At 37.7% G+C, this 23,442-nt stretch overlaps 1 protein-coding gene across 1 annotated transcript in view; it reads left to right on the top strand.

The window, feature by feature from the left end:
* RNF149 (ring finger protein 149) overlaps positions 1-23,442 on the top strand; it is a 54,043-nt gene that overhangs the window by 12,853 nt on the left and 17,748 nt on the right. The window contains exons 2-3 of the mRNA XM_075200229.1: positions 18,976-19,226; positions 22,205-22,273. Of these exons, the coding sequence (XP_075056330.1) occupies positions 18,976-19,226; positions 22,205-22,273 (320 nt within the window). The remainder of the gene's footprint in view (positions 1-18,975; positions 19,227-22,204; positions 22,274-23,442) is intronic.

Consider the following 23,442-nt stretch of genomic DNA (forward strand, 5'->3'; position numbering starts at 1 on the left):
CATAATATGAGATTTTAAGTAGACTTTTTTTTTTTTTTTCTTTTTTTTTTTTACTATATAATGTTTATGCGATTAACATTGTGATAGAGAATAAAAATATTAAAGCACATAGAAGGTTTTTTTTTTTTTGTTTTTTTTTAATTGATCACCAAATTAAGGACATTTTCAAGGATATATATATAAATTATATTTATAATAAAAACAATATATTTACACACACAATAAATCACTTTCATAATATTACCTTAATAATAATGAACATCTAGTAGAGTTATAACACACTAAACATAACCCACAAGCATAATGTATAAAATATGTAATACACTTATCCCTCCTTTTTCTGTTACTCTCTTTAATATCTTTGCTTGTCTTGTAGTCCTATCGTATTCCTTCATCTCGGATGCCACTCTCCTCTTGGCAGTGTGTTCCCTCACCCAAAACTCTTAGCTGTTTCTGGACGTTATCAGGAATGTGCTTTATTGGGAAGTTTGGGGATAGAGAAATATCTCTGTCCTGGATAACACAGTAATAGCACCACTGCCCATTGATATTCAGGTTAGGTCCCTTTATAACCCCACCTAGTTAAGCCACTCGCATTGGGAAAAGGTCAGTGCAGTCCATGTAACTACAGGATTTTATTAACATTTACAGCAGGGGTGTCCAACCTTTTAGCTTCCCTGGGCCACATTGGAAGACGACGAGTTGGTTTGGGCCGCACATAAGATACACTAACAATAACGATAGCTGATCATCCAAAAAACCATAGAAAACATAGTTAACATATATATATGAGAAAAAAAGTGATTATATATATATATATATATATATATATATATATATAAAATCAATCTAATATATAAATGCTTAGTGGCGTCTGTGTGTGAAAAAAATAAAAACCAAGTTGCAGCGCCACCTGCTGGGCGGAGTTATACACTGACCTACTAAATTCTTAGTGTGTGTGGGAAAAAAAATTCAAAAAGGGCTGAAATTTGGTAGGGCTCAAACTCATTTTCGTGAGGTAATTTTACCTCATGAACACACATGTGTAGAGGCGTGCGTTAGTTTTTTACACACACACACACACACACACACACACACACACACACACACACACTATTTTCTCAGAAAGGGCTCATCCAATTGACCTGAAATTTGGTATACTGACATTATTTGACAAAAAAATTAGAATAGTCAAGTCAGTTAATTTCCATCATCCCCCCTTCCCCCCGTGGGAGGGGTAGTAAAGGCTAAATTTACGATTTGAGGGGTCTAACTCATTTTCGTGAGGTAATTTTACCTCATGAACACACATGTGTAGTATATTACTTTGCTACCCGCCTTGCAAACACCTACTATTACTACTCATGCCTTCCTAACAAGTCACCAAAAATTACTACTCACGCTCTACTGACAAGTCAGCAAAAATTACTACTCAGCGCTGTACTAATAAGTCCACAAAATATAAACCACAATCCAACTTCTATAGCTCTCACTATCAAACAATAGCAAACAAATTCATTATCTTATTTTTATATTTTTATTCTTATTTAAATGGGGAGATCAAAAAAATACGCAAATGAACAAGAGAGGCGAAGGGCGAAAACTGCGCAAATCAAGACAGAGTCAGCGTGAAGATATGCGAGAGCAGGAAAGAGAGGCAAATAGAAATGCAAAGAGACAGTTAAGGGAAAGTCAGACTGAAGAGATGTGAGAGAAGGAAAGGCAGTCAAAAAGAGATGGAAGGAGACGATTAGCTGACGCTAAAAACAAAAACTTAATGACAGATGCGTTACCTTTAAAAGCTAACAAAGATGAAAACGCAGTAGACCAGCACTACTGTGGAAACATGAATGTAAGATGCGAGTTTTGTAACTCAAAGAATTTTTTGGCCGAAAGGCCACAAGATGAAAAATTTACTCAATGCTGCCAGAAAGGAAAAGTTAGATTACAACAGCAGGATTTTCCTGACATTCTAAAAAAATTGATGACAGAAAAAAAAATTGATAAGTATAGCAAACTATTTATGGAAAACATAAGAAATTATAACAATTCTTTTGCTTTTGCATCAATGGGAGCTGCTATAACTACACCAAAAGGAAAAGGACCTTATTGCTTTCGCATTCAAGGTCAGATTTATCATAGAACTGGAACTTTAAATCCAGATGATGGCCAACGAAAGTTTGCTCAACTTTACATACTTGATACTGATGATGCATCAAAGGAGAGAGCAGATATGCCTGAAAATAAAGATTGCGATGAGCATATTATGGAAAAAATTGAGAAATTACTAAGAGAAATGAATAAGTTTGTGGAGGCGTACAGAATGTTACATGAGATTGAAAAAGATGCTAAAAGGGAAGCAATGAGGAATAATACGGAGATGCCTAATATTATGATGGCAATTAAACAAGACCGATAAAAAGATCCTCGACGTTACAACGTAGCAAGAGCGAGTGAAGTAGCTGTGGTATTTCAAAATACGGATGGGGAACCTCCATTTAATAGAGATATTTTGGTTCATTTAAGACCAAAACCAGGAGTTCCTCCTTTGAAAAGACTGAGCATTCTTGATCCCAATCTTAATGCTATGGTGTATCCACTATTCTTTCCGCGTGCGGAACAAAACTGGAGCACTGAAATGAAATTGATTGGAGCGAATAAGAACGATCGCTTGACTATGATGATGTTTTACAGCTATAAGCTGTCCGTAAGAAATGAGTTCAATCCTCTACTCAATGGTGGAAAATTGACTCGGCAATATATTGTTGACGCTTATGTCAAAGTTGAAGCAAATAGATTAAATTGGATCAAAACCCATCAAAAAGATTTGCGAGTAGAACAGTACAGTGGCTTGATGGACCACATTAATGAAAGAGCTGAAGAGCGAGGGATTCCTCCAGGGAAAATGGTAATTTTACCATCTTCTTTTGAGGGAAGCCCGAGAAATATGCAACAAAGATACCAGGATGCAATGGCTATTGTGACTAAATTTGGGAAATCAGATATATTCATAACTATGACATGCAATCCAAAATGGCAAGAAATTGTCGAAAACCTGGAGCCTTGGCAACAGGTAGAACATAGACCTGATATGGTAGCGAGGGTTTTTCATTTGAAACTTAAAAGTTTACTTGAAGAATTGAATGAAGGACTATTTGGAATGCAAGTGACAAGAGTTCACTCTATTGAATTTCAAAAGCGTGTACTTCCACATGCACATATTTTATTAATTATGGATTCAGAGTCAAAGTTAAAGACAGAGGAAGATATTGATAAGATGGTGTCAGCTGAGATACCTGATAAAGGAAAATTTCCACGACTGTATGAAATCGTCACCAAAAATATGATTCATACGCCATGTGGCTTGAGAAACCCCCAGTCCCCATGCATGGACAACGGAAAATGCATGAAGAATTTTCCAAAAGATTTTTGTAATTCAACAGTAGGAAATCTAAACGGTTATCCAAAATATATGAGAAGAAAAGGGGTTGAACATGAGGTGAATGGAAAAATATTTGACAATTCATGGGTTGTACCTTACAACACCTATTTGTTACTAAAATATAATTGCCACATCAATGTTGAGGTGTGTGCATCAATACAAAGTGTGAAGTATTTGTTTAAATACGTATATAAAGGACATGATTGTGTCAATGTTGAAATTAAAGTAGATAAACATGATGAGCCTACGAAGCATGTAGATTCGAGATATGTGAGTGCTCCCGAAGCAATATGGAGAATATTTGCATTTCCAATGCACATGCAGACACATGCCATCATACGATTGGCGGTGCATATGCCTGGACAACAGAGCATATTCTTCGACACAGAAAATATGGAAGACTTTGTACAGAGATTGAATAAGAATTCAACTCTCATGGCTTGGTTCAAGCTGAATGAAACCAATCAAAATGCTCGCCAATTTTTTTATCGAGAAATTCCTGAGCATTTTGTTTTTGAAAAGGGAGTTTGGAAAAAGAGACAGAGAGGAGGACACAAGGTGATTGGAAGAATGTGCTCGGTGGGGTTAAAAGAAGGGGAGAGATATTATTTGAGATTAAATTTGTTACACGTCAAGGGAGCTACAAACTTCCAAGATTTGAGAACCGTTGGTGAAGTGGAATATTTGACTTTTCGTGAAGCGGCAAAAGCAAGAGGATTTTTGTTTGATGATACGGTGTGGAAATCGACTATGGAAGATGCAGTTGTGTGTAGTATGCCTCGGCAACTACGAGATTTATTTGCATACATTTGCGTGTTTGGCTCTCCGACTGATCCACGCAAATTGTATGAAGAATTTAAACAAGATTTGATGCAAGATTACTGTCACAGACTTTATTCGCAAGACCCTACTTGCAATGAATGTGAGGGCTATGCCCTTAGAGATATTAATGATGTGTTCGCTTCCCATCGAATGAGTTGTGCACATTACGGACTTCCGAGTCCTCCAGTTTATTTGCCAGACATTGATCAAGAAATTGATAAAGAAATAGAAAGGCAGCAAGCAGAAGAAATGAGCCTTACGTTGAATGAAGAGCAGAGAAATGCATATGACAAAATAACAAAAGCAATTTCGAATAAACCTCTAAGTGAGAATTTGTTCTTTATTGATGACCCTGGATGAAGTGGAAAAACGTACCTTTATGCTAATTTGATCCATTTTATGAATAAGATAGGAGTGAAAGTGATTACTGCTGCCTCGACAGCCATTGCAGCTAATCTTTTAAATGGAGGAAGGACAGTCCATTCCTTATATGGACTTCCAATTCCAATTAATGAAACATCTGTATCCAGAATTAAGCCAACATCCGATCAGGCTAAGAGCCTTCAGCTCGCAAAATTATTTATAATTGATGAGTGCACAATGGTTTCTAACCATACACTCAATACAATAGATCGTCTTTTGAGAGAAGTGATGAAGAATAATATACCCTTTGGGGGGAAAGTTATTTTACTGGGAAGTGACTTCAGACAATGCTTGCCGGTTCTACCGCATGCAATGAGAGCTGCCATTGTGCAAGGAAGCATTAAGTTTTCGAGCACATGGAGGCAATTTAAAAGACTTATATTGAAGATTAATCAGCGATCGGAAGATCCTGAATACAGTGATTGGTTGTTGAAGTTGGGAGATGGAGCTTTTACAAATGATGATGAATTTAACGAAGAAACAATTGAGATACCACACGACATGGTATGCGATGATATTGTTAAGGAGATATTTGGCGAGAACATTTCGATCGACATGGTTAAATCTATGTCGAATCGAGCAATTTTGTGTCCCTTAAATGAGGACGTTGATAAACTTAATGAAGAGGTGATGGAGATAATGGAAGGTGAATTTATGATTTATTTGAGTGAAGATGCAGTACAAGCAGACGATGACACTGAGAAAGAAAATTTCCCAGTTGAGTTTTTGAATACGTTGACTCCTTCCAGAATGCCAAGGCACAGATTAAGATTGAAAGTTGGAAGCATTATTATGCTATTGAGAAATCTGAATGTTTTAAGAGAGGACTGCGCAATGGCACTCGATTAGTAGTGACAGCACTGAAAACGAATGTGATACAAGCAGAAGTTTTGACTGGCTATGCTAAAGGAGAAAAGGTGATGATACTTCGGATTGACTTATGTCCATCCGAAACAGGACTGCCGTTTAAACTAAGACGGCGGCAGTTCCCTTTGAAGGCGGCACTTGCTATGACCATTAACAAGTCACAGGGTCAAACACTTGACCGTGTGGGTATTTATTTACCAGAGCCTGTGTTTGGTCATGGACAATTGTATGTCGCATTTTCACGAGTACGGAGAAGCAGTGATGTGAAGGTGCAGGTTATGAATACTGCCCTTCAAGAAAGACTGATTGAGCACAGCGATAAGGTGTTTAGCAGAAACGTTGTGTATCGAGAGGTTTTAGAACAGTAAGACGATGGAGATGAAGGATGTGGCGATAAAGATGAAGGATGAGGTGATGGAGAAAAATGATGAGGTGGTGACATGTGGACAAAACCACGTTAAAAAAGGGCGCTTGCGTCGGTAAGTAACGCTACTCCCCTGAGGAGGTCTGGGCTATGGCCCAAATGCATGACAAGAACCTTTTTAACACCTTAAGTAGCTTGATTTGACTAGAATGCATGAGTATCATGCACGGGTTAACTTGTGTGTGTGTGTGTGTATATATATATATGTATATATATATATATAAAACTTTTTTTTCAAATCCCCCTATACTTATCTTTCAATCGCCCTGTTTAAAAAATCCTCTCTAGTTATTATACTATAATCACTTTTTGTATTGTTTTGATGCAATATCAATAAAGTGCATTTAAGCCAGGCATTATATATCGGGGTGCCCTGACCAGGCCTGCGGTACCTGACATATACATCACTGTGACCCCAAATTGTGACCTGTTTTGCTAATTACACCACTAAGTTAGTTAAGAGATAACAACTTATAATGGGCCAAAGAGAATAATATATAATGCCCCATTAGTATTACAAGTAGAAGTATGTAGCAGGGAGATAAGGTCCATGATGCTCCAGGACCAGGTGACTTTTATTCACTGGTCAGCGTCCCTTGAAATAATAAAAAAAATCCCCCTTACCTTTTAATTGGCTTGTTCTCCTGTCCTCTTCTCTTTTCTCCAATTCTGTGCTGCCGGTTGTTCTTCTCGCGCGGGTGACTCCTCTGTGCTGCGCTCTGCAATGGATGTTGGGCGTGATGACATCACGCCCGACATTCACTGCGAGCACCGCACGGAGGAGGAGACAAGGGAGGGAGCCGGAGTACCAGCTGACGTGACCGCGTGACTGCAAGGTAAGTATTTTCTTTTCTTTTCTTTTTTCCATTAACAGTGCTGCCCTCTTGCCACAACCAAAACTCCTTCTGGGCCACATTTACAGGCGTGCTGGGCCGCATGCGGCCCGCGGGCTGCGGGCTGGACAACCCTGATTTACAGTGTAACATTGGGAACCCTCTGATGGATCAACAAAACTTGCCCAGAGTTTACAGGTGCAGCCAGGTAGCTGTAGCTCCTCTCAATTTGTGCTTTTTTTTCTTCAGGGTAGCACTTTCTAAATTACAGTGGATCTGAAGCCCAAAATATTTTTCTATGTTGTATAAGTGGTGAACTGTGCATTTAACAACAACACCGATTTTAAAAACACCATATGCTTCTGAGTGCTGGCCTGTTTCCATTACAGTCCATCTTACAATGTTCGTTACAGAGTTTTATTAATGAATATACCGCACTGTGAGGCGAAATGGATACATCATGAGGGAAGGCTGCAATATTGTAACCTTATTACAGGTACCTCTCGGCCATGAATGTACATTTTTGCTATATGAACATTTGGAAAAGTGACATGAGTCATATTGCTACAGTAGATCTATATAAATACAGACTAATAAATAGAAGAGCAAGACAACTGATGTCACCCTCTCGCATGTGCCTAACCCATGCCCTGATATGTTTACATCACACAGCTTTTCCATGAGACAATCCCAAGTGGTGACTGTCTTCATAATACAAAATGACTAATTTATATATCCGTTTTCTAATAAGCACCTGAACTAGATAGGAGAGGATTGCTCATAACCAAAATATGTTTTATGCTACTTTAGAGCATACGAGTTGGACATCTTAATACTGAGACATGTTTTAATCCCTTAGTGTTTTCATATGTGTGTTATCATGAGTTGAGTAGGACATTTCATTCAGTGAAAGAAGTCTTGCTCAGCTCATAAGCTTCTTATGCAGACCATTATTTAGATGTACCAGGATCCCATTAGCTGTCAGGAGCCTCTGTATGTGTGCTAAAATGGCTAGTTGTTTTTCATTATTTAATTTATCCCACATCTTCCATGAAGACACGGTAACTGCACCATATAGAATGAAAATATTTTCCTGCGTGGCAGCCCATATACCACACTGCGGGGTAGCCAGTATGGGAGGTTGTTAAATGAGCCTGGTCAAGTATATAGTGACTGACCTTGAAGTCTGGAAACAAGTGTATCAATGTTTATGTGCAAGAGCAAAATTTTTGAATTTACTTTTGATAAACCTGAGATTATATTTTTGAGCATGTAAGTATGAAGGCAAAATTATAGAACATGTGTGTTGCTATAGTGCCATATGTGAGTGAGTGAGATATCTACCGTCATATGCTCCCCCTGTGGCCTACAAGGCTGTCCTAACTCATCATTACCAGACCTATAATGCCTATTCTGCTTGTCTCATCTCTTTAAAGCACAGTTTTCTAATCTTGTTTAACTCTGAAATCATAAGTCTTGGAATCGGCTTTGAGATTAATGGTTCCGTTTTGAATCAAAACTGCTCCTTCCTTTTATATATTTTACTGTTGGCTATAAGCTAATTATGTGTATTTTTAAATGATAATTTTTAGAAAATATGATGTTTTTGCAGTATAATATTGAATATGATTATTAAGTGATTTTATTTGTTGAAGTTCATCATTCTGCAGATGGTTCTTACAAGGGCCCATTATAAATGGCTAGGGGTTACATTTCTCCATGTCCACTTACTAGTGATCCCTAGCTGCAGGCAAGTTGAAACTGTAGTCCCACATTGAAGGTTTTCTTTTTTTTTTTCTCTTTAAATAACAAGCATTAAGTGCCTTTTAAGCATGCATCTGCACAGTTTTTCTTAGCTGTCCTTCTACAAATCATTATCGCCTTTTCAAAATCTCTCTGGGGGTTGCAAAAAAAATATATGGCTGCCAGTTATGCTGACACAGTCTCACAGCTCTCAGCATGTCATGTGAAGGCAGGGGGAGGAGGAAGCGGAGGATTTAACAGTACACATAGCAAACAGAGCCGATACTGGCATTTCAAAGCCTCTCTGCTCACTACATCGTGTGCTGTATGACTTTGGTTGCCCTGGTAGTCATGACATTGTACAGAATTATAAATCATTAATAGCAACATGAAGAAACAAACCAAGAAAAATCTTTATTAACAAGATGTTATAGCCTGACACAATCATGTTTAAGAAAAAAACTCATTTTTGATGGGATAGCTGTTTTAACTAATGCCCTGGATATGTGAAAAGGGCAATAGCATCTAGGCAAAAAAAAAAAAAGTGTGGCTGTGGGCCACAAGAGAAGCCATGGATGACAGCTTGTTGGCCGAATGCATTTTAGCATCGCACTGTGTTTTAAATCTTAAGATGATCACATACACAGCTCTTATTACTTGCAATACGAAGATTTGTGAGAAGATCTCACAGTTATTGCTGTATTTGTGTGAAGATCAAAGACGATGTTAATTGGTGTGCATAGATCTTTTAGAAATGTGAATTTCCAGAGTAGAGAATTTAGATTGCACATTACTTGAAATCTATTGACTCTCTGTGCGTGGGCAGATTGGCCAGTAAATCGGCGCTCTACGCATATTTGTAGTATATTTAGACCTTAATGTGTCTTGTCGAACTTAGCAAATTGGATAAAGTCATTTCAATTAAAGTCGAGCAAACTTGGTTGTCTTTGTCTGAAAAGATGCGTACGGTACGCTACGACGTACATGGGCACGCTACGGCGTGAAAGGGCGTACGCAGTTACTACACGTGGCAGCAACAGTAATTGGTCTTTTACCATACATTCGCACAAACACGCATACTTATAAAATAGTACACATTAATGGTAGTTGCAACACATAGTCAGTTATGTCGAAATATAGTAGTATTTACATGTTATATCAGAGTTACAAACATATTAGTGAAATACACAGAACAGGTTGAAGGAATCACATCATGAGTGGTATCACAATGAACCTCGTTACATATCCTACTGTTTGGTTCACTCTGCGAGGGAATCGTAGAGTGCATACAAAAGTTATGAATAATAGGGAATTATGAACTACTTAAGACTAAGGAATCTTGGCGGGAAGAGCCGAGCATACACCCTGGAGAGATGACCCCCTCCTTTGGATTCCTTAGGATGAACTAGCCAACGATTGACAACCCCTTGGACCTTCCTGAGACCTGGACCAATAGATGCAAGCTATACCATCTTCATTGTTTTACTGTATTTCATTGTGTATATAAGCAGCAGCTTCACATCCAGTGTTCAGACATCTTGTCCCCAGACTTCAGGATTGAATGACTGCACTGGATCCAGAGCGCCTGCGATAAGTAACGGCTGTATTTATTATTACTTCGCTTGAGCATATTATTCTACTTATTGCGAATAAATCTTTGTGCGTTGGAAACACAAATCGAGGTTCGACAATCGTTATTGGTTAGCGACAATACGCACTTAACAGTCCGTACAAAATGCTAAAAGAAACTACCTTTCATAGGGGTAGATTCTTTTCAAGCTACTGTGCTAGCATCCGCACAATAGCAGCAGTGAGAGAGCGCCATCGGGATTGAAACGATATTCTAGATCATGAGGAGTAATTGGGAAGTACTACCTGGGGTTAATTGTTAGCGTAATATACAGTATTTTGTTCCTTATTTACTCTTTTAGATTAATTGACTTCAAACCAGAAACATTTCATGGATTCTTGTACTTGTGCAGCAAGGGCTAAAAACAATTTCTCTGAAATTTTTTCCACATTTCTAAAAACAAACAAAACCACAAAAACTTTATATATGGAAAGAGGTTCCAAATTTACCGAAAAAAAAAAAGTTCTACGAGAGAAAGTGTTTTGAATAACAAGTTAGTCTAAGATAGAACTATTTTAATAATGTGTGGTTTTGCAAACTGTGTGTTCTTGAATCACACATGTTATATACTTGGCATGTAAAAAATCCGGATGGTGTTTGTTTTTTTTTTTTAAACCATGTGTTTTTGTACAGTTTGGCCTCTAGTAAGGCTGGGTACACACTATAGGTTTTTCAGCAAACTATAGAACAAAGCACTCGATAAACTACTGTTTGACCCGACATCGCATTAGTATGTATACTTGTACAATGAGCGACAGTCCTTCCAAAGTACCGATCGTCGTTCCATTTGATTGTTCAGCAGAACTTAAAATCTCGTTCAGTTATGGAACGACATCCTTTTAGTCCTGCAGTGTGTCTGCACTCATGATCAGGATCTCCATAGAGTTTACAGAGTCATGATCTATTCAGCTGACAGTTATGACAGATGAAGAGCACAGATCTGAAGGTAAATCTATTAAAACATGTATAGTGTGTATGCATGAATTCGTATGCTCATCAGGACTTTTTTTCAGTCGTTAATAAAATCATTGCAAAAACACATTGGTCAGAAAATGCTTTAGTGTGTGCCCAGCCTAAATCTCACGTTTTCCTGCCACTGACCACAAACTTTACCTCTTCCAACTTAAAATAATCCTCATGTATATATACTGTAGACAGGTTTGTGAGTTCAGTGAAAGTTTTTTTTCGTCTGTAATATTCTTTGTCTACACCAGTCATTTGTGCTTAAATTAGCATTGTGTTGTGTGTTCACATCCTGCATAAGGTTTTTTGTATGTTCTCTTCAGTAGACCTACGGACTAAGCTGAAACATATGACCCATTAGTCTAAGATGGAAACGCAAGGTTTTGTTTTTCTTCCTTCACTATCTGGCAGCTCCAGTGGAACCTTAGGTCTTGATGATTGTATCGGTTATCAGTCTGTGTTTTTCACCAGTTAACTGCTCTGTCTCTTGGGAATCTCTTAATATGATAGCTAGGACTGGGCTAACACTGGTGCTTCTCTGGTTTCGGCCTTAAATAACAAAAGTGGGATCATGGCAGCTTCCACGCTGCTCTTCTGCAGCGGTGACAGGGATACATTTACCTAAGCACCAAAGGTGAACTCTGCCACTGGTGCTGCTGATAAAATATTGATGTAACTGACAGATTAGGAGCATCAACATTTTTTATGCACATTGCATTGTGTTCAGTCTGCTCCACTTTTTATGTGAAAGTAGTGTCCAGTCATTCACATCCTAAAGGTCAGGATCTTGTCTTCCAGATGTATATATTCATGATACTATAGACATAGTGTATATGGTATAATGTATCTCCTACTGTAAGTTACAAGGATACTGTAAGTCAGTGAGGAATGTTATGACTACATAAAGGCACGAGGCTGCAGGATCGATGGATATATCTCTGAGGTGATATCCATAATTGTCAGTAGTGGGTGCATCTCTCTCTTATTATGCATAAGATTTTCTAATGAACACTGAAGTGATGACATTGGAATTTCCCAATGATAGGCGTCGACATCCGGACACGCCGTTTATACAGATCTTATTTACAGGAGTTTATACATATATTAGCATCACTTATTATATTGGTGTAGATGGTCCTCAGTGATGCTATTACTGCAGTATTAATTAGGAATGTTTTTGAATTCGAAGAACACTGCCTACATTATAATGACCAAAGAAGTTGCCATGGTGCTGTGTGGCCTATTTAAAACCTCTTTGCCTGCAGACTTGTAGTCAGGCGCCGTCTCCGCACCTCTGTGGGGTGCCGGAGACGGACGCCCTCTCGCTGCAACTCAGGTCCCGTTGCTAGGCAACGGGACGCGATCACATGTTCGCGGTGCTCGCGCATGCGTGATGCGCCGCTTGTGTTGCTAAGCAACACAGACGCTTCTCCTCCCTACCATTTCCTGTTGGCCTCTATTTAAACTCCACTCTGGCACCATTAGGGTGCCAGAGTATTGGTTCTATCCAGCTCCAGCGTTGTTACAGTTCCTGGTTTTGTCTCCTGTGTTACCTGATTATTGGCTTGCTTGACTACTCTTCCGGATCTCCCTTTGTAATTCATTGCCCGCACTGGTATTCGACCCTTGGACCGTTCCTGTTTACACTTTGTCTTCTCGCCGTGGTACTGCGCTTCTCTGGTTTCGTCTCCGCCTGTCTGACTACTCTCTATTCATTGTACTGGTAACTATCTGGGAGAACCGCGACCTGCGCATCACACGCTGCAAAGCCCAAACCTCCTTGCGGGCGTCCCTGGTGAACACCGGTGGTGCGTTGGACTCCGCGCCTCCCAGTTTAGTAGCGCCAATACCAGTCAGTGATATTCCTAGTGAAAGACGTGACACTTGTGCCTTTATATAGGATATTGTACACATTTTATTGCATATGGTAGAATTTGGTTGGCTATGGTCCTATTGGTCTGCACTGGTACACCATTCCTAGACTTACACCATTCCTAGATTGCTTGCACAGAAACTGATTTTCCCAAAGCTGTGTGCTTTAACTGGGGGGAGTCCCCTCAGAATGGCTCCAAGAGGTGGCCTCAGCAGCCCTGCCTTTAAGGAATATATTCTAATTTAATTTATTACATTCTGTTAATTTATGGAAAATGTGACATTTGTTGCAAAGTGTTACACAGTTTTATAGCATTTACCATTACTGTGCTTCTTTTAAATTTCTTTCTGTCTCTGTATTTTTCTTTGCTCTCAACGCCAATGAAAGATTTAATACATTCATCAAGGTTGTTATTTTCAGCTACTGATTGATTGCGAAGTTCTGTGAGGTTAAACTGCATATTCAGCCCTTAAATAGACTTGGTCAAGATTGAACATGTAATTGAGGCACTTAGTCATAAAATTAAAATGCTTAATGGTCTCTTATTAAGGTCATCCTCTCTAAATCGGAAAGAAAGCTCTTCAGAAAATGGCTCTTGCTTCTCCGTTTAATCTATTTAGAAAGTGCGTGGTTAAGGATGTGTTCTGCTGTGGCTTTATGGATTTACGCTTTTAGTTTCTTGCTTAAAAAGAAAAAAAATAATTACAACTTTGCCTACCACATGTCCTCTTCTGTCTGCTACCTCTGAAATGTCATTCCATAAGGTTATGTACACACTGCAATGTGTTGTTTTTTTTTGGCATATTAAAATGTAGGTGAAATGCCACAAATAAGCCTCATTGCATCGGTGTGTTTAAAATGTGTTTTGCGTTTTAGATCTCATTTAAAAACTGCACTCAATCGCTATTCTTTAACTATGCATCTATGGAAAAACAGGAATTTATCCTGTCCAAACCAAATGCTTTTGGTAAACGTACATGTAAAGGCTTAACCGCATCTACAATGCTCCCCCATTGAAGTGAATGTAAGTTTTTTTAACTGCATTGAAATGGGACAAATCAGTGTGAAAAAAAGCAAAACAAAAAACAAGCAAACACATCACAGTTCAGGGGGTAAATGTATCAAGCTGAGAGTTTTCCGGCGGGTTTGAAAAGTGGAGATGTTGCCTATAGCAACCAATCGGATTCTAGCTGTCATTTTGTAGAATGTACTAATAAGTGATAGCTAGAATCTGATTGGTTTTTCAAACCCGTCAAAAAACTCTCAGCTTGATACATTTACCCCCAGGGTTACATGCACTTAACTTGCTTATTTTTTCTGCTGTTTACATCTGCTTAACTTGCATTAGAAATGCACTTTAATCACATTGTAATTCCACTATGTGCCTACCTTAAGGTGTAAGTGGCCTAGCATTCAGGCCCTAGAATCCCAGACTGCATGCTGTTTGCTGTTATGCTGTTTTTGTTATAATGGTCAGTTAGTTTGTTTCTCCTCCATCCTACTATTCTGCATCTTTCAGAGATGACAAACTGCAGCACTTAGTCTTTAATGACATTCTGGTTTGGACATTGATTTGTTCCAGAGATTTTGAACGATAAAAGCAACATAGTTACATGGATGCCACATAGCACCAAGTTGTGTGACACTGCATATACTCTGTACTATGAGGCCAAATAAAAAACAAACAAACATATATTTTATCCACCAAACTGAGTTATGTTGGTGAAGTTGAACACATTAAAAGGTCCTAATTTCATGACTCCGCATCACTTTTCTCTTTTAGAATTATATATCTTTAATTTGTTCTGTCCTGGGTATGTCCTGTTGATTTGAGATGACGTTTAAATGCTATAGCTTGACAATACTAATCGGTGTTGTATCACATATATATTTATGATGATATATCCAATGGATGTCTGTAGATTTTATATCAATTTGTTGACGGACAACTTTGATATTTATAATTTGAGATATGTAGGCGTATAATGTTCAGTATCCTTATATCTGTATATTTATTATGTAATATAAATAATAATGCAATATTTTACCCACAATACTCATGCCTATTTGATATCCTTTTTATTAATATGAGATGAAAAGTAAAAGGACAGTTTAAAAGAATGTAAAACAAAATCCTAAATCTAACATTGTATTATGAAAACCGTCTTTGCTCAAATAAACAAACATGAATGAGCTCATTTCAGTCCAGCTCTTTTATTTAATGTTGTGCCAATTGAGGAGGGGAGTCATATGAAGAAAGCTTAGCTGCAGGGCTTATCTCATGAATGTTACACATAGGCTTTTAATTTAAGAGCATTTTAGAACAGTCTGTTCCAGGGAGATTGGTTACCACCAAAATTGGTGATAAGGTTGTTATCTAATATAGGAAAATGGTTTAAATTGTTGCTAAATTTGCCATGAATAATATCTGTTTGTGTTGGAAAATGAATGGTAATATGCATTCAGTTTGAATGAACTAATGAAATAAACAGAAAGTAAAATCCCTGCTTGCCAATAATTTTAATCTAATGTTAACAGAATGGCATATCCCAGTGTTTGTGACACAACACAACTAACTGGCTGGGTGCTATCGGGCAGGCTCCACTCATAATTATTGTGGGTCTGATTCAAGTTGAAAGCAAAATGTACATATTTTACATTCTGTTTTTCAAGATATGTAATTTTAACTCATACTCTGATATTAAAGATTTAATATTGGTCCAAATCTGTTCATAAATGTACAAATTCTCAATTGTCTTCAACAGTCTAAATAGTCTTACTAAATCTTCACTTCATAGTCCAGTCTAAAAATATGAACATGAATAGGACTACTGGCCTTGCACTATGTATCATCTTTTTACAACATTATAGCCAAAACCTTATTTGCGTTATTACCAGCAAAACATTTACTTACAAGAAAATAAGTAATTTGGGCGTCAAATGGCAATTCGAATTCGTAGAAGGAGAACTCCTAAATAATTATTTACCTGACTAAATCATGGTAGAGGCTTATTGAGATGTTGAAGGTATTGTAGACAATGTCCAAGAGAAAGTAGAAGGAACACATTTTTCAACAGACAATACAGAATATATACGTTGTGACCTGATTACATATGATAATAAAATGTGCTTTATACTGTATGCCCATGTAATAAATATTGTATAGGGGTAAAAGCAAAAGAAAGAATTAGGGAATATAAGCGCAATATAAAAAATGTATATATGAAGCATTCACTCTTGAAACATTTTAATGAAAAGGATCATTCTGATGTAACATAGTTTACCACCTTGGCGTGTATGTTGTGAAGCCTATCCTATAGTTGGACTAAATCCGCTGCAGCACAAGCCATACATGGGGGGCATAAAAGGTGTAGGTGGTCTTTTAAGATGTCTTTAACAGGTGTGACATAATCGGACTATGTTCCTCACACAACCAGGTCTGTTTCTATTATGGTTATACATGTGGATGGATAGATCAGATCATTTGATGGGCGAGCCAAAAAGATGGCTCATAATGGGAAATTATTTCCAGTCACCCGATAACCATATACAGGCTGATGTTATCATGAGGTGAATGACATTCTGCCTGGTCCGCTCAAACTCTCATTTCTCATCTCATTTCAATTGCAGTGATCATTTTGAGTCCATATTAGTGTAAAATAAATAAGTAAATTTATGAGTAGAAATTTGTATAATAAGTGGGTCAAATGTCCAGCTTAAAAATAACCTGATTGACATATTTATTGTCTAATTGTATTTCTAAACACCTATTGGGTACAGGGCATGGAGTGAGTTTGAAATATAGACAATGTTCCTCAACTATGATGGCCATGTGGTTAATATATTTGATGGCTCCTTACACCTACGGCATAGTTATTTTTACTTGATGACATTGAAATTGCAGGATACATACATACATACATACATACATACATACATATCAGCCCTGTAAAAAATGCATAAAGGAGTGAAAATACAGTTTAAATGTTATCTAGAAGGAGAACTAGTTGGTTCAGTATGGAAGTATCTAATTAAATTCACAGTTCTATTTGAATAATATATTTGTTATGTGTCTTTTACAAACTGATGACATTTTCTTTATTTCTTTGGACAGTTTCTTTGCATTTCTTTGCAATTCTGAATGCCTTGTTGTTCTCCCAATATCTAATATGACCTCATGCCCCATTATATTCAGTAAATGCTAGTGAGATATGGAAACGTGTGAATGTTACAATGATTCTTTAGGTAATGGAAATGTTACTTTATTTTAGTATTTCCCATAAATATAGTGATTAAACAGAATGTTCCTAATTTTAGGCAATTGGACCAATATAATATTTACTGGTACTAGAAAGTACCCACGTTACCAGGTTTAACATATGCATATGACACTAATCCAATTATACAAATAATACTTTCAAGGGCTAACGCTCACAGAATTATATTCTCCTGCCACTGTGTCCTGTCAGCACAGGAGATGTTACTAACATATGAGATTAGTACTTGCATACAGTGTACAAAGCACTGCTGAATTGTTTCCGTACATATTGTTCAGCAGTCTATGCTAGATGTGTGTTCCATCATCCCTCTTTCTTTCCTTTCCCTAACAATGTCTCTTGTTGTTCCCGATTTTATTGTTGCTGCTGCTGCATCCACTACACTACATTTTACAGTGTTACCAGTCAGTAGTGACTAAGCACAGCATTGGGAAACTTTTCTTCCTCTTACGCACAGCATACTTCCCAAGGGGTTTCGTGACATAGTTGTGCCAAGAGAGACTGAGCTGTTCCAGTGTGTGCTGAGCTCTCTGAACACCTGTGCAGACTAATGCACAATTGTGCATGACTCTGGGCCTTGTGGGTGGAATTTTACGTCTTATTTATAAATACAGATGTATTCCATATTTTTAGCTTATGTATTGCCTTTTTTCAGAGTTGGTTTTTTTTTCTCCATTTTTAGCTTGTTTTCATCAGTTTCAAATAAAGTTTATTCCATTGCTGATCTGTTAGTATAGGCATTTTATTCACTGTTCAATTTCTCAACTTGCAGCTTCTGATCTGCCTCAGCACAAACCTACATCCAGAGTTACCTGTTCTCCTGTTGCCCAACTAAACAGAAGCCCCATTGTCTGTTAGATCAGAGAAACCAAAGGTAGTCTGGCCTGAATTACAGAGATAACAAGTTTGTTTGGTTTATCCGCTATCTTGAAAACCAATATTAGTGTTCATTGAAAGCACCATGTCAAGTCAGTCATGTTTTTTTTCACTATAGTGATTCGTTTTTTTTATTTTGTTCTAACTACTATATTTAGCAGTATATGTAAAGGAAAACAAAAGTTTACAGGATTATCCATGATCCCAACATTTTGCCACTACTAAAGACTACCCCAATTCCTAATCATATGCTAAAATGTATATATAAGGAATTCTGTTTGGCCCTTACACTTTGGGGCCATAAGAGTGGTTTACCAGCTGTATATTTATTTAACAAATCGCAGCAGCTGAAAATTAACTAAACACAGAGCTTTAATTTTGTTCAAAATGGGTATATAATTAGGGGGTATTCTCTAAAAGTGGAGGGATCTGAAAATGTTTTATTGTACATTCTTAAAACACCAATGTTTATGTATGCTGAGGAATGCATATTGCTTGCACAATATGTGATGATTCTACTGTACTACCAAGTGCATTGATAAGGGTGATTAGATTAAATAACATGTTACTTTTGGCAAAGCTTGGTAAATTTGTAAAATAGAAACAAAGCCTGTTTAAAGGTCTTCTATCACTGGCATAATTCCCTTACAATCCAGGTGACAAACCAAATTATTTACATGTTTGATTGAAACCATATTTCTATAACTTTATATGTTGCCACAATACAGAAGATCTGTAATCGAGGCATAATCAAACCAACTGTGCCTGTTTATTTATTGGCTTTTGTCTCCTTTCTTTGCAGGAACAGGTAACACAGTAGTAATAATGGTTGGCTATCCAAAAGGAATGGATATCATGGAGCTTCTAAGAAGAAACATACCAGTAAAAATGGTCATCACTGTGGGCACCCGCCTTGTCCAGGAATTCATCAGTGGTCAGTCAGTGGTGTTTGTGGCCATTGCCTTCATCACAATGATGATCATCTCCCTGGCCTGGTTAATATTCTACTATGTCCAACGCTTCCTATATACAGGGGCCAAGTATGGAAATCAGGTGAATATGGCAACTGATTTGTTGGTATTGTAGCTTTAAGACCAAACTATGTTTCCTTTTTGCATTTCCTGAACTGTATAAGAATAATGCTGATCTGATGCACACACACACACATATATATATCTATGTGTATATATACACACGCACTATATGGACAAGTCTTTGGCCACACCTGTTAATTATTGAATTGAGGTGTTTCAATCGGACCCATTGCCAGAGGTGTACAAAATCAAGCACCTAGCCATTTGCAAACATTTGTGATACAAAATGGGTAATTCTGAAGAGCTCAGTGACTTCAAATGTGGTACTGTAATAGGATGGCACCTTTGCAATACAACGGTTCGTGAAATTTCATCCCTGCTGGATATTCCACGGTCAACTGTAAGTGATATTATTAGAAAGTGGAAGCATTTAGGAACAACAGCAACTCGGCTGTGAAACGGAAGACAGCGTAAAATCACAGAGCAGGGTCAACGACTTCTAAGGCGCATGGTGCGTAATAGTCACCAACGCTCTGCTGATTCCATAGCTGAAGAGTTCCGAACCTCCACTGGCATTAATGTAAGCACAGAATCTGTGCGGCGGGAGCTTAACAGAATGGGTTTCCATGGCCGAGCAGCTGCATGTAAGCCTTACATCACCAAGACCAATGCCAAACATCTAATAGAGTGGTGTAAAGCACACAGACACGGGACTGTGGAGCAGTGGAAATGTGTTCTGTGGAGTGACGAATCACGCTTCTCTGTTTGGCAGTCAGATGGGCGTGTCTGGGTTGGCAGATACCTGGAGAAAGTTGCCTGACTGCATTATGACAACTGTGAAGTTTGGTGGAGGAGGGATAATGATATGGGGCAGTTTTTTCTCAGGGTTTGAGCTAGGCCCCTTATTTCCAGTGAAGAGCAATCTTGATTTTTCAGAATACCAGTCATTTTGGACAATGCTATGCTTCCAACTTTGTGACAGTTTTGGGAAGGATCTTTTCTATTCCAACATGACTGTGCCCCAGTGCACAAAGCAAGGACATGGTTTGATGAGTTTGGTGTGGGAGAAATTGACTGGCCCGCACAGAGCCCTAACCTCAAACCCCATTGAACACTGTGAGCCAGGACTTCTCGTCCAACATCAGTGCCTGACCTCATAAATGCTCTACAGAATGAATGGGCACTAATTCCCACAGAAACACTCCCAACATCTTGTGGAAAGACTTCTAAGAAGAGTGCAAAAGGGGGACCAACTCCATGTTAAAGTATATGTATTAGAATACAATGTCATTATAGTCTCTGTTGGTGTAATGGTCAAGCGTCCGAATACTTTTGTCCATATAGTGTGTGTGTGTGTATGTATGTATATATGTATATGTGTGTGTGTGTATATATATATATATATATATATATATATATATATATCTCTCTCTCTCTCTCTCTCTCTCTCTCTCTCGATATATATATATATATCTATATCTCTCTCTCTCTATCTATCTATCTATCTATCTATCTATCTATAGTAACCAACGTAACATAGTTCTTGCTTTTGCACCTGATTAGTAGATTATCCTGATATTGTTTGTATTTATTAGGTAATGTAGATCATGTTATATTTGCTTGTTGATCCTATCATATGTGATATGTGTGTAACATATATGGACATAGGATCTATAGATGCTTTTTCAGTGTTTCTATTACCTGCTGACTTCAGGCAAGCCTGAGCTTGTCTATGATCCATTGACTCTACCTTAAGTGACTTTAAGTGACTTTGTAGGTACACACAATGGACTTGAGGAAATGACTCACAAGACAAGTGTTTAGCTAAAACCAAAATACTTTTTTAACTTCTTCCCCAAATGGGAGTACAGGCACACACTATTTGGCAGCTCTGGCACATGGTCTTCAATGACAAGGAAATTGTGGCTGGTATTTAAGCAAGGAACTGGAGCGGAAATAAAAATAAATACAGCACAATGTTCCAACTTTTCCATACATGTGTAATAAATGTTGATGTTCAGATAAAATGATATGAGCATACTGATTTAATTTGTGAGGATTTCAGGTCTCTCCGTTATGTTTTGTTATTTCGTAAAGCTGGATACACACCTATGTAATTATTGTGCAGATCACATGATCCACGACCATTTGGTCAGAGCAGAGATTGCACAGTGTGTACGCCCCTACAATCATGTTTTATCATACAAAACACATCACAGTGTTTGGATTTGGTTTTATAAACTTCCTTAAAATTACGATCAATGATGGAATGATGTCAAGCAAATGTGGAAGTGTGTACGTACTCGCGACCAGCAGTGTAGGCAGATCTCTAGAGTGTGTACAGAGTCACAATCTTTTCAGCAGTGAGATGAAGATTACAGACCTGAAGGTAAACAGTGTAGGTGTGTACGTATGAATTGGTATGGTCGTCGGGACTTTCAATCGTTGGTAAAATTGTTACAGAAATTGCATTTGCTGTGTTTGAATCTTTGTAATGCACATTGTGGGGATTATAAGTCTTGTCCCCCATTGGCTTTAAGAAAAGACCAGTGACGCCGCATGTGTAACACATTGCATAACTAGCTCTTGCACCTGGAGATAGGGGTGGTGGTGGAAACTAAGAAGCATGCGAGTGAATACAGCAGACAGCGTCCAAGAGACGCTGCCATGGCACATTTACTCCCTACTGAAAGTAGAAGAGGGTATGAAGTCATTAGAACCACCGTTAACTAGTGTTAAAATTACCATTTGGAACTGTGTAGTTCATGTGTTAACATTTATTGAAATTACTTTTCTATATGTACAAGCAACTAGTTTTCTGCTTCTACAAACCAGTTAAGAAAAATATTGTAAACCTCAAATAGTTTAGCTCTGTTCTCGGCTTTCTTTTAGCAATAATTATTACAGTGAAGTGACAACAGCAACCTTATATTACAATCTGTTCTATATTTGTTGCCATTCATTTTGTGCCGTGTTTTGTGTTTTCACTTATTAAAGGGTAATCGTAAAGAAACCAAGAAAGCAATCGGCCAACTTCAGCTGCACAAGGTGAAGAGAGGAGAAAAGGTAAACAAAGCTCATTACATTTATGATGAGTAAACTATGCAGTTATCGTGCAGATCACACGATAAACGATCGTTTGGTCTGATATTGCAAGAGTGCGTACGCTCCCACGATCATGTTTTATCATACAAAAACACATTGCATCGTTTAATTCGGTTTTATAAACCTGCTAAAAATTACGATCAACAATGGAAAGATGTTAAGCAAATGTGGAAGTGTGTACGCACTCAGGACCGTCTGTTCAACACTTCTGCCGATAGTTTCTCAGTATATCTGTAAAGTGTGTACAGAGTCACAATTATTCAGCAGAAGGTTGAGAGATGCAATTCTATGAAGGTAAATCATATAGGTGTGTACACATAAATCGGCATGCTCAATTGGAGTTTTAGTAGTTGAAGTCGATTCAGAAATCGCATCTGAAGTAAGATTACATACGTGAGTGCACAACTTTACAATAAAGTGAAGAGATAGTGGTTTTCCATAAATACATTACTTTTCTTTATAGCTCTTTCTAGTAACACAACACAAAATGGCCTTCGAATACTACACATGGCTGCACCTCCTTAACTTTATATACCTATAACATATATATATATATATATATATATATATATATATCTATATCTATATCTATATCTTTTTATTATACACAGTGGTATATATAATTTTACGGGCAGCATGTAGACTCCACACATTCTATACAATGTCTAGACAATTTTTTAGGCAACGTATGAAGTAAGTTCTATGAAACATAATCTGCAGTTATGATGTTAATTGGAAAGAATAGATAGAAGCTCTCAAGATTGAACTACCAGCCTCCTAAGTGTGCCTAGTGTTTACAGTGCTTGGGTATGTTGAGTGGATTTGGGAGAGCAGAGGCAGTGCGATCATAAAAGGGATACCAAACTTCTTGTAACGTGAGCGCCATTTCATATTTGCCTAAAAGCAGTACAGGGTATATATGCAATGTTTGGAATTTACACATTAGCTGTAAAATATCAGCTGTTAACTGATATAATATTTACATTCTAATTCAAGTGATGGTAAGCTTATATTATAATTCATAAAAGTAACATAGGATAAACAAATATTAGCTATAAGCCATATACTTTGTACTGGGGAGAAACTAGATTAAAGCGTTACACAAATTGCAGCATTATTGTTTTTGCTAT

The sequence above is a fragment of the Mixophyes fleayi genome, chromosome 2 (assembly GCF_038048845.1).
Source record: "Mixophyes fleayi isolate aMixFle1 chromosome 2, aMixFle1.hap1, whole genome shotgun sequence".
Classification (NCBI taxonomy): Eukaryota; Metazoa; Chordata; class Amphibia; order Anura; family Limnodynastidae; genus Mixophyes; species Mixophyes fleayi.